The sequence below is a fragment of the Mesoplodon densirostris genome, chromosome 2, assembly GCF_025265405.1.
Source record: "Mesoplodon densirostris isolate mMesDen1 chromosome 2, mMesDen1 primary haplotype, whole genome shotgun sequence".
NCBI classification, from domain to species: domain Eukaryota; kingdom Metazoa; phylum Chordata; class Mammalia; order Artiodactyla; family Ziphiidae; genus Mesoplodon; species Mesoplodon densirostris.
Genome location: NC_082662.1, coordinates 43,372,644 through 43,387,697, shown reverse-complemented (window position 1 = coordinate 43,387,697; position 15,054 = coordinate 43,372,644). Strand labels below are relative to the sequence as shown.

General features: G+C 36.1%; 1 protein-coding gene across 1 annotated transcript in view; it reads left to right on the top strand.

The window, feature by feature from the left end:
- Window positions 1-15,054, top strand: part of FAF1 (Fas associated factor 1) — a 479,002-nt gene that overhangs the window by 351,195 nt on the left and 112,753 nt on the right. The window contains exon 13 of the mRNA XM_060089778.1: window positions 7,576-7,730. Within this exon, the coding sequence (XP_059945761.1) occupies window positions 7,576-7,730 (155 nt within the window). The remainder of the gene's footprint in view (window positions 1-7,575; window positions 7,731-15,054) is intronic.

Here is a 15,054-nt window from a genome sequence, read left to right as displayed (position 1 = left end):
TAAGTTAGTTTTAAGATATGCTTCTGTGTAAAACATTCTTCTCAATTTACTGCTATTCACCATTTTTTTTGAGGACCATATAACCATATTCGAAAAACAATATAGGTAAAATTTATTAAAATATCAAAAACAAGGCTGATTTTTTTTTGGTAGACTTTATTCATATTTGTATTATTTCTCTCAAAGAGCCCTCCCTGTCCCTAGAAAGTATTTATTATTCATATTACCTGTTTTTAAAGGATAAAAAGCTAAATTGGATCCCTTAAGTATTCCATCTGTAAATTCAAGAAGTTTGTTCCATATCTAATCTTAAACATTTTCACTTAAAGATAAAAGGCATGGTAGAAAGAGAAATAATCGGAATTCTTATATTTGAATTCTGAGTCCCCATTTACTTGCTGTGTGCTATTAAAACTAGGTTACTTAATCTCTCTGAGCATCAATTTAAAAATTTGTATTGTAGTACATACCTCACAGGGTTAACAAGCAATTAATATAAGTAAAATGTCTTCAACATGTATGTGAAACAGCTTTAAGATTGTTTGCTTATAGTAGATGGACATTGAATAAATCAGGCAGATTTGGATTTGAAACTGGACCCTGATACTGACTAGCTATATAAGCCTCCATTTTATTTTCTCTGAAATGGAGATTAAAATATCTTGGCAATTAACCCACCTTGGAATAATGACCTTTACCTTAACAGTAACCAAGTTATTCAGATGCACATGTTAGAGAAGATGAGTGGGCCTGCATAATTGTTACATGTAAAGGAGCAGCAGGAAATAGGACTAAAATAGAGAAATAGATTGGGATTTCATCATGGAAATCCCTGAATGCCAGGTAAAGACTTTTGTTATTGTTAGGTAATGGTTAGCTTTTGAAAGTTCTGAAGAAGAGGGTGACACTGTCAGAGGAATAAGTAATGTGGTGGCAGTTTGTAGGATGGTTGGTAGGGGAGAAATTCGTGGCAGAGACTGAGCAACTGTGTGCGTTTGTATATGTGTAATTGTGGAGTGTCAGGCGATGATTAGAAAATCATAGTATGATAATAGCACAGTGTAGTTTACAAACTTTTTGCCTCCTACATTTCACAGCCTGTTAGCTTTTGTATACCTTTTTATACATGTGTATCTTCTAGTATCCTGTTTCTCCCACACCCTTCTTGGAGTACCTAACAAAACAGAGAATAATACTGTTTTTGTCATAGACCTACAGTAATGTGTTTTGACCTTTCTTTCCTCTGTGAAGCATTTCAGTAGAATCTGTTGGTTTTATATTTGCTTTGTCATTTACAATCGTTTATAAATAACTGTATTAAGAAAATCAAAGTATTTCTGATGTGAAGTAGTGCCTAGTATCTTTATTAAAGATATTGGAAACTTAATTTCTCTAGCATATACATTTATGAAGAACTCTAAAAATCAATAAAAAGAAGACAACAACCCAATATGGGCAAGCAATATAAGTAAATATTTCACAGAAAAGGAAAGTAAAAACAGTTTGCTATAACAGCCAATCACTTGAGCTTCCAATTTCCTTATTCACAGAAACTTTAGACACATGTTTATCTTCCTCAAAGGTATTTTATAACCTGAGTATTACCATTTGAACAATGAAAACTGATAAAGCTCTGTACCCAGTGAACATGTGTCAACTTATTTTATGAAGAGAGTTTGATTTTGCTTTAGGCTTTTCAGTTTGTTTGCTTGTTTAACCTGTGACTTTCATATGAGAGTTCTCCCTTTGTGAGACTCAAGTACATCTGTGTCCTCAAGAGTGCCATTCCAACATCTGCTTCAGGAAGTGAGAGGAAGAAGGTACCATCCTGGCGTCTCCTCATCTTCAGTAGCTGGCTGTTTCCTTTTGGAACCTCTCTAGTTGGTTGCTACCTGTTGGTCCCTAAACTCAGCTTTGGGAGACAAAAAAGGCAAAGTGTCACAATTCTTTCCAAAATCCATCTGCACTCTGGTTCTTCACTCTTCAAAAATTACTAGCTTGGAGTTCTTTGAACACATCAGGCCATTGACAGCACAGGGCCTTTCCCAACCTTTTCTCTTTGCTTTTCCTCTTTTTCACTCTTCTTTTCCTCACTATCACCTAAATTTAGAATTCAGCTCAAGTATCACCTTCATAAAGAAGCAGCCAATCTGTTGTTCATGCCTAGACCCTAGGACCACCTCTATTATAGCAGTCATGTCATCACTGCCATCTAGACAGAGTGTTGGACTTCCAGAACTGGGTCACCCAAGGCACAGAAAAGAGAAGTAGCTTTCCCAAGGTTGCACAGGTGGGTGGTGGCAAAGCGGGAATTTGAATCCAGACAATGTAGCTTCATGCTGCCCTGCCTCTATTCTTACAGTGTGCTTATCTTGAGTCATGGTTGGGTGCTGGGCTGGACCTATGAATATCCATATACAGGAACAGGATTGTGGAAATGGGCAGTGTACTAGGATGATCCTATTTAGAGCCTGGATTTAAAACAATAAATAAAACAGCTACAAAGGACATTTTGAGGTACTGGGGAAATTTGAATATGGACTCTGTATTAGATGATTATAGCAATATTAAATTTTAAATATTGTAAACAATATTAAATGTCTTAGGTGTGATTAAAGAAATTATGGTTATGTAAGGGAATGTCCTTATTTCTTAGGAGACAGACACTAAAGTAGGGTGGAGCTGTCATGATATGTGCAACTTTAAATGTTTCAGGGAAAGAAGCATAAAAAGAATGATAGAGCAAATATGGCAAACTGTTAATAATTGATAAATCTAGGTAAAATGTAAAAGAGTGTTTATTGTTGTATCAGTGTATCTGTTGTTTGTGTCAGTAAACCACCCCCAAGCTTAAAAGAAAAGAACAGCGATAATTCTGATTATTATGGTGATGATAATGATGATAGAAAAGGAGAAGGGAAACTGAAAGAGGAGAAATAAAATCAGCTCCCAATTTATACAAAGGAAATTATTTTTAATTTATTTTAATTCTTATACTGAAAAAACTATGATATACCATTTCTAGAAATCATTTGTCATATCAACTTCAAAATCATTGAACACACAGATTATAGATGTTCTCGTACTTAAAATGAAACTAGACAACTTCCTTTTCAGTCCATCAGCAAATATTTTCTAAGCGTCTGCTCTGTGCCTGGCTTATTTTGAGACATAGCCAGCTCATTTCTTCCAGCTCTAATGTTCTGTGGTTCTGTGATGCTAAGTGTCTAAATACAATAGCTACTGTAGCTCAAGGCCAAGTCACACTGGTTGCTGTCAGCTTGGCACTTCCTAAGCATCAACTCGGTACCTTAGCTCCTGGGTTTGAATGTGAAGATTAGTGAGGCCCTGAAGGCACAGACACAATGAAGCATCCCAAACACTATGGCCAGCAGGAGAAATGAAGGAGCTGTATAATCTTTCATACATTTTCATGGCTATCATTTCTCTTGAAATGGCTTTCAAATCCTTTATTTTGCATGGATAGTTCCAGAATCTTGATCCTAACAGCTGCATTTTACTTGGCACCTACTATGGGCCAGGCATTGTAAATAGGCACTTTACCTACTTTATCCACAATTGTTACAACACCCATCTAACCCCCACAGTCACACAGCTGGTGAGTGGCAAAACCGGGTTTAGCACAGAGCTTTCTGTTATTTTAATGCTTGGAGACTTTCCTTTAACTGTTAACCAAAACCTAGATCACAAAGAGGGAGTCTGAGGAGAGTATAGCTGGGCTGCTTGCCTTTGTCGTCAGCCAGACTTACACCTCTCTGCCAAATTAGGAAGGACAAATAAAATGTAGGGTTTTTTAATGCCCCAATCTTATTGCTTCTCATATTATACTGCAGTTAACTCTTTGCTTTCTCCATACACCACCCCCTCCCCACCCCCAACTCTTAGAGAGCAAGGGAACTTTGTTTTATTCATCTTTGTATTCTCAATGCCTAACACATAGGCACTCTGTAAATGTATTGAACTAAATTATTAATGGGCCAAAGGGAAAAATGGTTATAGTAATGAAAAACAAAACATTTTCCTATGCTTTTTCTATGTACTAGATGCGCTTTCTTCACAAAAGCAGTTTTCTGATATGCTGAACCCAGTTCTCACTGTTTTGGACTATGTTTAGTTGAGCTCAATAAAGTAATCAGAAATCTGAGTCTGGGGTTCATTTAGGTGTGCCTATAATTTAATCAGAGATTTATGTAGCCCAAATTTAGTAGCATTTGCGTATTATTGAGCCTTTATATTTTGCTTATTTTTACTGTCATAATAGCAGAAGAAAAATTTTTGTTGAAAGCTTACTGTGTTTGAGAGAAAAGATTATTTTAAGATTATTCAGTTTCTCTTTTGAAAGCTACTGTGGGAGTACCCCTAACCTGAAGATCCTTTTCTGATACTCTTTGTATCATCTCCTTTCTCACAGTTTAGAGCTTAAAGTGAGAATTTTTTTTTAAGTGTGTTTTCCTGGCATCTCATGTTTAACAGTGTCAGGGGTTTGTGTCCCTAGAACGAAAACTGTTTCTCCAGAGCCTTTTTTCTCTCAGCTTCTAGTGAAAAGAGGGGTGAGGCGAGCCAGTCGCTTACCACAAAGCAATGCCACCACAAAGGAAAGATTAAGGGTTTAGAGAGAGGTCAATGTGGGTTTTTCTCTAACTAAACACTTTCCTAAAGTTTCCTTGTGGAAAAATAATGAAGTCATCTCAGAGTTTTTAAAGAATTTTTATTTCTTTTTCACCGTCTGCATTCGCTTGTCTTCTCAGCATGGATGTTTAATCTTCCTAGGCTTTGTGAATTGGCCCAAATGAATAAGTGGTGAGCTGTCTCTCTAGGAGCTAGAGGCTTATTCTAAGGGCCTAATCACTGAGTAAACACATCTTTGCCCTCCCTCTCACAACTGCGATATAATAGTCGAGATTCTAGCACAGTAACCTGGATATTGCAGGGACCAATGCTTTGAAATGCAGAATGGTTGATCCTCCAAAACAGTGCCTGATCTTCGCCTACCTCTTTCTTCTTTTTTAAATTAAATATTGCCAAAGAGATGCTGTTTTATTGCTTGATATTGTGCATTAGTGCCCTGGATTTCCAAGTTTAGTTTCAGTCAACACTGTCAGCTGCACGTAGAGGGAACTCTCCATGTTGGGTTTCCTAGTAGCCTCTTCAGCACATGTGTGTTTGGTTTGGAAGAGCATTTAAATTAAATCAGTGAGATAGCAATGTAAATCGCTAATCTCTTTCCCAAAGTCTAAATATTCCATTGCAGTGTTCTTGAGAGAAATAGGCATTTTAAAGATTTAGCCATTGCTATTCTTTGGTTAGAAATATGCTGATTCAAAAGTGGACAGCTCTCTTGTTCCCAGTGTCTCATTAAAGGTAGTTGCTGAGATACGATCAAGCAGAATTAAAGGTTGATATCCCCCTGTCTACTGGGCCAGAGAGCTTCTAAGAAGAGGAGCTCTGAATTTGTTAGTGCTGCCAGGTCCACGTTCCTTTCCCTAAAGCAGCAGATTTCTAGATTTGTTTACTAAGAGTGATTTGGCATTGCTGCTACCATTTGGTGTCTTTTTTGCCAGAGTGCTATGGTTGATATCAGCATTCATGTTTCTTTCCTCAAACATGCTGAGACCTGTGCTAACTTAGGGATACAAAGAAGACTGAAAGAGACCTGGTTCTCACCCTTGAGAAACTTTGTCTAGAGGGGAAACTGGTAAACAATTGTAATACTAAAATAGAAGAGATAGAGGCCCAGTAATGGAAGCTCTTAACGCTGCCTGAAGGAATCAGGGAAGGCTTCCCAGAGGCATTTGCTTTGAGCCTTAATGGATGAGTAGGAGTTTTCTAGATAAGTATCTCTCCAACAATGTATCTGATTACAAACTTCCTAGATAGCAGCTACTGGTATCTGCATATATCAACATAGATGAAAAAACCCTAAATCTTTCTTGTTTAGCATTTAATCACCACTGCTTCCTGCTGGGCCTGACACGAAGAATATTTTAACCAATACTTGTTGAATGAATGAATGAATGAATGGACACATGGAAGCATTTTGTCCTTATTCCCATTACATGCTGTCTCTGAGGCCCCGGAAGCACTGATATATGAGCATCTCGTGCCTTAATATTCTACAAGCTCCCCAAGTCTTGACTATAGTGCAGTTAGGTTCCCTGCTACAGTATCCAAAGAAAGAACACTAGGCTTGGAGTCAGTCAATCTGGGTTCCAATCCCAGATGTACCACTTACTTACTAGTTGTAGAATTTAGGATAAGTTAGGTTTCTAAAGCTCAATTTCCGCATAGGCTAATGAAGTTAAGAATACTATTTTACAGGTTTATTCTGGGGATTAAAGTACCTCTGGCTACCCTCATCTAGTACAAAATTTCTCTTTGAAGAAAATATTTTAACTATTATTATTAGGATTAGGATTATTAGGATTATTATTTGGATTATTTATCAGGATAATTCCAAGCATCAGACTTTCATCAACACGAGCCCTTTTTCTGTAAATGTCCTCCTTTTGTTTAGAATCCCACACAGCAGATTTCTTCTTCATCACATTCTTACAACTTCCTTGAAATTTTCCTTCACCAGAATTTCACAGATTAGATGTGTATATTGTCCTTACCATAAAATTTTATCTTTCCATGTCCTGGTAACTGACTGTTCTTTAACTCAGCTCTTCTACGAGGTAGCACCAAAAAGTTAAGGACAGTTTAGGTTCTTTAATCATCATTGTTGTGATTAAAGCTGACATTTGCAAACTATGTTGCTCAGTTTCAGTTTTTAGTTTCAGTTATTTTATTGATTATCCAACTATTACAGAGGATACTTTTAAGAGAGCAAATGTCATTTCTTGAAAGCAAGTTTTATCAGGCAAAAGGGAAAGAATAATTTTCCATATGAAAAACTTCACTGGACATTTTCTGAAATATAAACTAGAAAGAATTCATGTGAAGTGAACATTTTTCTATCATCCTTTCAAATGGCAATTAGATGTCACATGCTCTTAAGTAAGGACTTTGACATGGGAACACATTAAGGGCTTTGAAATTACCTGTGGAACTAAAACAAGTTTATTTCAGACCTTTTTCTTTCGAGTAGAAGAGACTATTTAGTGCTCAGATTAAAAACAAAAAATATGTAAGAGAGATTTTGGCATCCAATCTTAATCAGTATTTTTTTCTCTGTATAGTTGAATAGTTCAGAATTAATTTTCCCTTTACATATAAAGTATGTGTTAAATACAAAGAATGGTAATTCCATTTTATTTAAAGAAAATGCCATTCTGTTACAATTTGTGCTTGAGATAGGCTTGCACATGTTAACAGGAATCTGCGACAGCAGTCTGTAAAACAATACAATCATCCTAGGCTTTTCAGAGTGTAAGGAAGCAAAATGTATTCACATTAGTAGATGCTTTAGGAGCTCCAGGTGTCAGGTACTCTTTTAGGGAATAGCATTTAATTTTTACTGTTGTTTATATTGACTGACTGTGCCTTTCCAAAATTCAAGAAATATTACATTAGTGCATATTTTAATTCATCAGTCTTTCCCCCTCTTTTCAGAGAAAGCTTCTTGCTGTCTACCTCCACCACGATGAAAGTGTATTAACCAACGTGTTCTGCTCACAAATGCTTTGTGCTGAATCTATCGTCTCTTATCTGAGTCAAAATTTTATAACCTGGGCTTGGGACCTGACAAAGGACGCCAATAGAGCAAGGTAATACTGTTGTTCACATGTTATAAGTTGGGCTTTTTTATTGTTAAAAGTCATCATTGTATTTGGTTTCTTATCATCATAAACATTTTCATCCTCAGCATTAAATTTTCTATTATTACATTTAATTAGATAAAAGCTATTTGTTGTAGTTAACATGCAGTTATTTTCAATTGTGAAAAAATACCTTAACTAATAAAAGATTTCTTAAATTCAAGAATAACCTGAAAACCAAAACCAAAATACATTGTTCTTGTCTTTTTGCAATAATAATAATATAGTACCTTCCTGTGTACTGTATGTCCTTATGTTCTAATATGTTGTTGAATATTAAAATCTGTTTCTAATAATATTCAGAAAAGACAAGGAAAATCTAATATATAATCCTACTAGTAAGTTTAGTTTTTAATAATTCCAGTGATGAAGGCAGGACATTCTGGACCAGTCCATTGGAGTTGGTAATAGCTTAACTCTAGCATATGCTAATTGATGTAATCGCTTTATTGCACACATTCTTTTGCACACAGCCAGCATTACGTCCATATTCTCAATGGGAAAAAAAAAAAAGTCCCTTCCTAGCTGTCAGGATAAATTTACTTAGTTTGTTAATCATAATATTTGTAAGTGATGAATAATTATTCATATTTTGCCTATTTGAGTTTGCCATCTGAAATATATTTCATCGTGTTTAATTACACATGTGGCCATAACATCCTGTGATGCTACTTTGGGTGTGTTAACACAATCATCATCACAGACTGCTGGTTTATGAACAGGGCGATTAAATTCATTCATTTCCAGGCAATCCTATTGTAGTTACCTAATTTAAATGACTGTAGAACAATTAGAAATCATCTGATTTGTCTTTTTATTATTTTATGGTTCACTGAATTTTTGCTCATCATTCAGACTTTGTTTTATGTAATCTGAATCTGAAAAAAAAGATGATTCTTCTCCTAAATGTGAAGCAAAAGAATGTTGAAGCAATTTCTTCATCTAATACTTCATTTCTTTAAGTAAATGGTTAGGAAATTTCATAGGATGACTTCGTTCTGCCTTGGAAATGTTCCCTGTTATACATAAAGAACCTTTAGCACCTGTATTTGTTTAAATTAAATCAGGTTATTATTCACACTCAGTTAAAGGTGATGAAAAGCAGTGCCAAAAACAGATAAAAATGCAGCATCGAAGGGCTTTCATGAGGCAAAATACATAGACTGGAGACTTGGCTAAATCTTTTGCCATTCACTGGCAGTAAGGAATCTCCTCCTTTCCTTTTATCCACAACTTGATGGAGAAGGAAACACTATTTCTAAACCATCTGTAGTGGCTAAGTTCAGCGGGCTACCTGCTGTTATTTTGTTCTATCCTCCATTTAATTCCTTAGTTCCTTTTATTTTACAATGACAAAAAATTGCAGTGTAGGTTCTTTTGAAAAGTAGTGTTTGAGGGGTTTTTTTTTATGACTGGCAATCAACAGCCATGTAATTGCTTTGTTATGTTTTACTAAAGAAGTCTGTTAAGTAGCACAACTTTGATACACTAGTAATAAGAGTTTGCAGGTTACAGAGACACCTGTGGTGACCAAAGCGACAGAAGCTGCTTATTAGAAAGAACCAGTACAGCTGTGTCCTATTAACTCCTTATGACACTTTTTTAAAACACAAAATAAAGGCCTTGTTTAAGGCTTTAGAGCTATTTCCCAGTGAATTGCAAGACCAACTGTGAAGTATGATAGGATATTTCAATCTACATTTTAAAAAATGTGGCATCCCATTATTAGGTTACTGTTATGAAAACAAAAAGAAATGATATTAAAAACTAAATAGAAACATCTAGGAATTTAATAAACATTTATAGCAACAAAAAACAGGGCAGTGGGGAGAAAGAGAACATAATTTCTAGGATTTAAGATACTTGACGTCCTTATTCAAAGTCAAGTTCTATTCATATTACAAGTTAAAAACGATTGATATTTAAAGTTAAGGTATTACATTTCTCTCTATAAAGTAATAAATAAAATTATGTAGCTACTGTTCATGTACATCTCCTCGTTATTACAGTTAAGGCCTATGGTAAAATTCACATTTTACAAACACAAGATGAAAATTCACTGGAATGGCATATTCCTAAGAGAGAGTAAAAGTCGATTACCTTTTGATATACGAAGTTATAAGTTAGGCTGATTTCTTGCCCCCCAAAAAGAGTTTAGCTTTAGCCGCAATTTTCTCACCATCTACCATAGATTAATCTAAATACAATTATTTGAGTTTCCATCTCTATGATGTTTCTTGGATCTTTATCACATTTATTCAAAAGTGTTTGTCATGAAAATTGATTGCATCATCCATTTGATGCGATTAACAATGAGTAACAAAACCTAAAACTTTCCCTCTCTCAGTTCAGTAGAAGTCTTCTGTACTAATGTTTATTGGTCAGTGGTCTATATAACAAAAGTTTTTGTGCCATCATTTGCTATTACCAGGTAGTTAAAATGGGATAAATTAATACGTGGAAATACAGAAGAGATGTCTAGACATCACAAATAAGATTGTTGCTGTGGGTTTCCTTTCAACTGTGATCTCTTTATGACAAATGTTAAAGTTTAGAAATAAATTCCTGGTGTATTTCTTGTCTGGTCCCATATCTAGTTATCCTAGTTCAGGCTAATCCTACAAGTTTCAAGAGTCCTAAGCCTATAAGCTATTTAGCCTGGATGCTTCCTTAGTGGTTTTCTGAGACTATCCTCTGGTATGATAGCTGGAGACATTGATGCCCAAGACAGGAAGGGACTTGCCAAGCAAATTTATTTTTGCTTAAGAAATACTTGGATTAAGCCTCCAGAAACATTAGTCCTCCATAATTTACTGTGAATCTCTCCTGTTTCTAGAAGACAAGTGAAAGATATTGAACTAAGTGAATGCTTTGGTAAAGTTACTAGAATATGAATGTGAATTGCTGTTATAAGTCAAATTTCCTGATTTTGCTAACAAACCAGAATACCTGATTTCGCTAACAAACTAGAATAAAAAAGAACTATAGAATGTCACTGGTATACACCCCTGTAGTGTGATGATTTGTATTTCCCACTTTCAAAATGAGTCTAGTAACTTTCTAAGTTGAATACTTAAGTTAACCAACCTATATCTGTATAATGGATTAGAATAACTTCTAGATTGATCTTGGAACATTCCAAATATGAACTGAGAGATCACACTTTAGCAGTAGTGATTACTTGCCTGTTTTCTCCCTCACTAAATCGTGATCTTCTGGAAGGACTTATTTTGTCTCATTAAACAAGGAATTTTACAAAATTCTCGGAGAAAGAAACAATAAAAATTTGGCAAATGAATGTATTCTTCTAATTCCACTTAAGAATGTTGCTTATAATTTCAGTATTGTATATCTAAATAAGATTTCTTTCTTGGAAAACTCTCTAGAGTCTTACTGGCTGCCATGTGTAGTTGCATTTCAGGGCCATTCTTTCTTAAAGCAGCAGGCAGAAAGCCCTTGTTAGTCTTGAGAGGTGCTGGAGGGTATAATTTCCCAAATATCCAGTTGAACAATGGTCCTGATAGAAACAGTAGGATATGCCGGTAAAGAAAAAGCTAAAAACAGATAGATAATGGTAAACAAAGAGATCTTGCATATCGCTTCTAGAAGTGGCTAAAATATCTTAAGAAAGGTATATATTCCTCCATGTTTATTCATTGAATAAACATTTACTGAATGTTTAATATGAACCAGGATTGGTGCTATGCACTGAGGATGAAAAGTTGAAAAAGACACAGTGCTAATGCTTAAAACACTCATGGTCTAGTAAGCAAGACAGACATAAGAGCTAATATGTAACATGAAATATGTACAAGGTGCTTTGGGAGTATAGATTAACTTCATACTGAGTCACTCTACCTGAGTGAGCCAGGGAAGGACTTGAAAGAGATGACACAAGAAGGTGATAATAGAATTTCACTCTTTCTATTCAGAGATTTTTAATATTAGCCACATTCCTAGTTTGTTGGGTTGCAGGTGTTTGCTATTCTTATAAAAGGATATTGGTATTTTAAACCTCATAATTAGCTATCAGAATTGTGGAAGAGAGAAAAAAATAGAGAAAAAATGTAATCCTGTGTGGTCTGAACCAAACTGAGGATTTAAGGCCAACCAACCAGGATGGACAGATTCCAAAAAGTTGTTTTGTTAGTGATTCATCCTGGTACTGGCATATGCTTATAGGCAGACAGTGGAGCAGAAGAGTATTTTTAGCGCAATGTAGTGAATGAATGCTTGGTCTATGAAAGAATAATTTCTTAAAATTCAGAACACATATCACTTCTAGGAAGCCTTGCATCTTCCCATTCTTCCCTTGCCTCAGTCTGGGTAAAAATGCACATTCTATATGCTCCCATGGTATCACTCACTGTACTAACTTGTATTGATAGCACTCATTATACTGAATGTTTATTGTCTATCTCCCTGCTAGGTTGTCAGCTCCCCAAGGGAGCTATGTCTATAATCTCAATGCATTAAAGTGCCTTTTAAAAAATAAGTGTTATATTGGTAAATAACTCAATAATCTCTCATAGGCTTATTGAAACATAATGGATAAGAGAGACCAGCTTGGGTAGTAGAAAAAGCATTGGAAATGCTACCATATCCCTCTAATTGTGCGACACCCCCCCACACACAGCCATTAATAGGAATAATAAAGCAAAAGCCTTCAAAAGCCTTCTCCTTGCAGAATGAACTAAAAATGTCCAGACTGGGTACCTCGTCTTCTGCTGACACTATAGCACCCCAGGCTATTGTGGCCTATGCTCATGTGCCCCAGGCACCCACCATCTGGAAAGAGGATTGAATTCCAACCAAGATGAGTTTGTCCATTGGTCCCAAAGTTTCTTCCCCAGACTCACCAAGTCTCTATGATATCTCTAAAGTAATTGGCCTCTCAAATGGGGCCATTTGGGATGGTACTCTGAGCCTTCTGCACTGGTGATGACATGGATTAAAGTAAATATGCCCATAGGATATATAGGAATACTGGACTGGCTTCATGATGAGCTGTGCCAAGAAGGTAGGCAAAGGTCCATTTGGGCACCATCAGAATTAAATATAGAGAGAACTATATAAAACACTAGCACAATAAGTATTGATTTGCTTACCTCTATTAGAGCTGTTTGGGACTGGGTAGTGGGAACATTGGCACATGAGTGCCCTTGGTGCTGAACTGCAGGTTCTTGACTGAAGTTGCTTCATGAAGGAAAGCCATATAACATATGTGGCACAATAAACCACCAATATTAACCAGTAATAAGTGGGTTAATGGGTATCTCTTGTTCTGAACAGGCCCACATGGCAAATGTCTTACTTAGTACATCCAATATAGGTATTGTTTTAGATTATCTAATTCTAGAAAATTTAAACATTGAGTTTAACTAGGATAGTGCCAACTGGGTAATTAGCCGGCTACGAGTGCTGAAAAATGAGTTGCTTATATGTAAGTTCCTGAGTTGAAAGTGTGTGGCATATCAGTGTACATGCTACACAGTGTTAAATCAGGCATTGCACACTATTTCTAAGCAGTGTTCCCTAGGAATTGCTGACAGTGCCTGAGTTACACAGCTTGCATGTAACATACATAGCTTTGTATTAAATTTTGCATACACAGTTAGTACCGATGTTCACAGACAGAATTCTATTACCTATCAGTATTAGCTTTTGAATTTAATGCACTTGGCTGCAGTATATCAGGTCACTGTAGACTTCTGCTTCTACGCTGACAGGTACTTGTTAGCCTTAATAATCAAGTGATAGTTTTCCACATTACTTAATCTTTGGCAAGAGTTAATTGGCTTAAATCTCTTATTATCAGTAGGTTGTCTTTGCCTGCACTTTCCATCATAGTGGCTTACCCTTAATTCCAAACTACTCACTGGTTCATGCCTGGCTGAAGCTAGCTGACCATGTTACTCTAGCCCTACACTTCCATTTGATCCAGCAAATATAGCCCAGGTGTGGGGTCTGCATGGGAGACACAAGGAGTGTTAATATCCAGCTGCTACCCTAGGAGAGATATGGATTCTGCAAAAGTAGCTGATAAAACAGATGGACATGTTGTGGTCAGAGTACTAAGACTTCCAGAGAGCCTTCATGCCAGATTTCCATATAATTTTGCCCAAACTTCTTTATTTCCTTTGTGACACGTTTTCCTTCCCATACTTGTAAAGGAAGTGTATTGCCATCCTAAACATCCCAGGTCAAGGCTTAATTAATGCTTTAAAATAAAGGTTCTAAAACACTAGGAGAGTTTGTCATTTTCTCCCTGGTTTGTTTTGTGAAGAGGGAGGAGAGAAGGTGAGGAGGAACCCCTCCTGTTCCATGATTACATCCTACCCACTCATTTTCTCCTTTTCTCCTCTGCTTTTGATTTTTAGTGGCGGTCTTAACAGAATGTCAAGATCAATTTGCAGCATGGTTTAACTCAAGGTTTGCGTTCTGCCAGCAGCAATTGTCCCTGCAAACAATGCCGTGTGTTCTTGTAACTTCAGAAGCTTTTAGAAGGATCATGGCAAGGGCAGCATCTAATGACTTTATTAGTGTAGGGTTTCAAAATGGGCTCAGTAATTGTTCATATCTCTTTGTCAGCAAGTCATAATTACTGCTCAGCATTGTCCAAGGGTGCACTTGTGAATAGTTTCCTAATAGTACTGAAAGGAAGGAAAAGCGGGAAAGGATAAAAGGTGATGGCCTCTTACAATTGAGAAGAAGCCAGTCTGTATATAGATGATGGCTAAACTGTTTATAATACATTCTTTACTCTTTTTAAAATAGACAATTATCCTTTTAAAAGTGTTCTTTGAGATAACTTTAAATTACCAGTTTACAAGCTTTTTTAACTCTGATTTGGATACTTCCCACACTATTACCTAATACTATAGTCATAACTGCCTGGTGGTGCATGCATTGTATCTGAATCAAGCATTTGTGTTAAAAAAGTTTATTTCCTTGACATTAATCAAATTAATGCTATTTGGGAAATATATATTTAACTCAGATACAGTTGTTTGTTTTCACAGTCTACATGAAAACTGTTGTTAGGAAAGAACAATACAAGGTGATACTGTTGACAAGATAGTCCAAAAGAACATTTAAGTTTTTATCAAATCCGATTTTCCTCATGCACTAGACTTTTCTTGTTACTCTCTTGGCGTTCTTCTTGGTCTTTCTCCTGAACACTCTGTGCTTTGAGTATTCTAGGGATCTTGATTTTGAGAGTGATAGAATTGAAAGAATCGTTGCCTTTTCAAGATATATCAAGTTCGAGCTT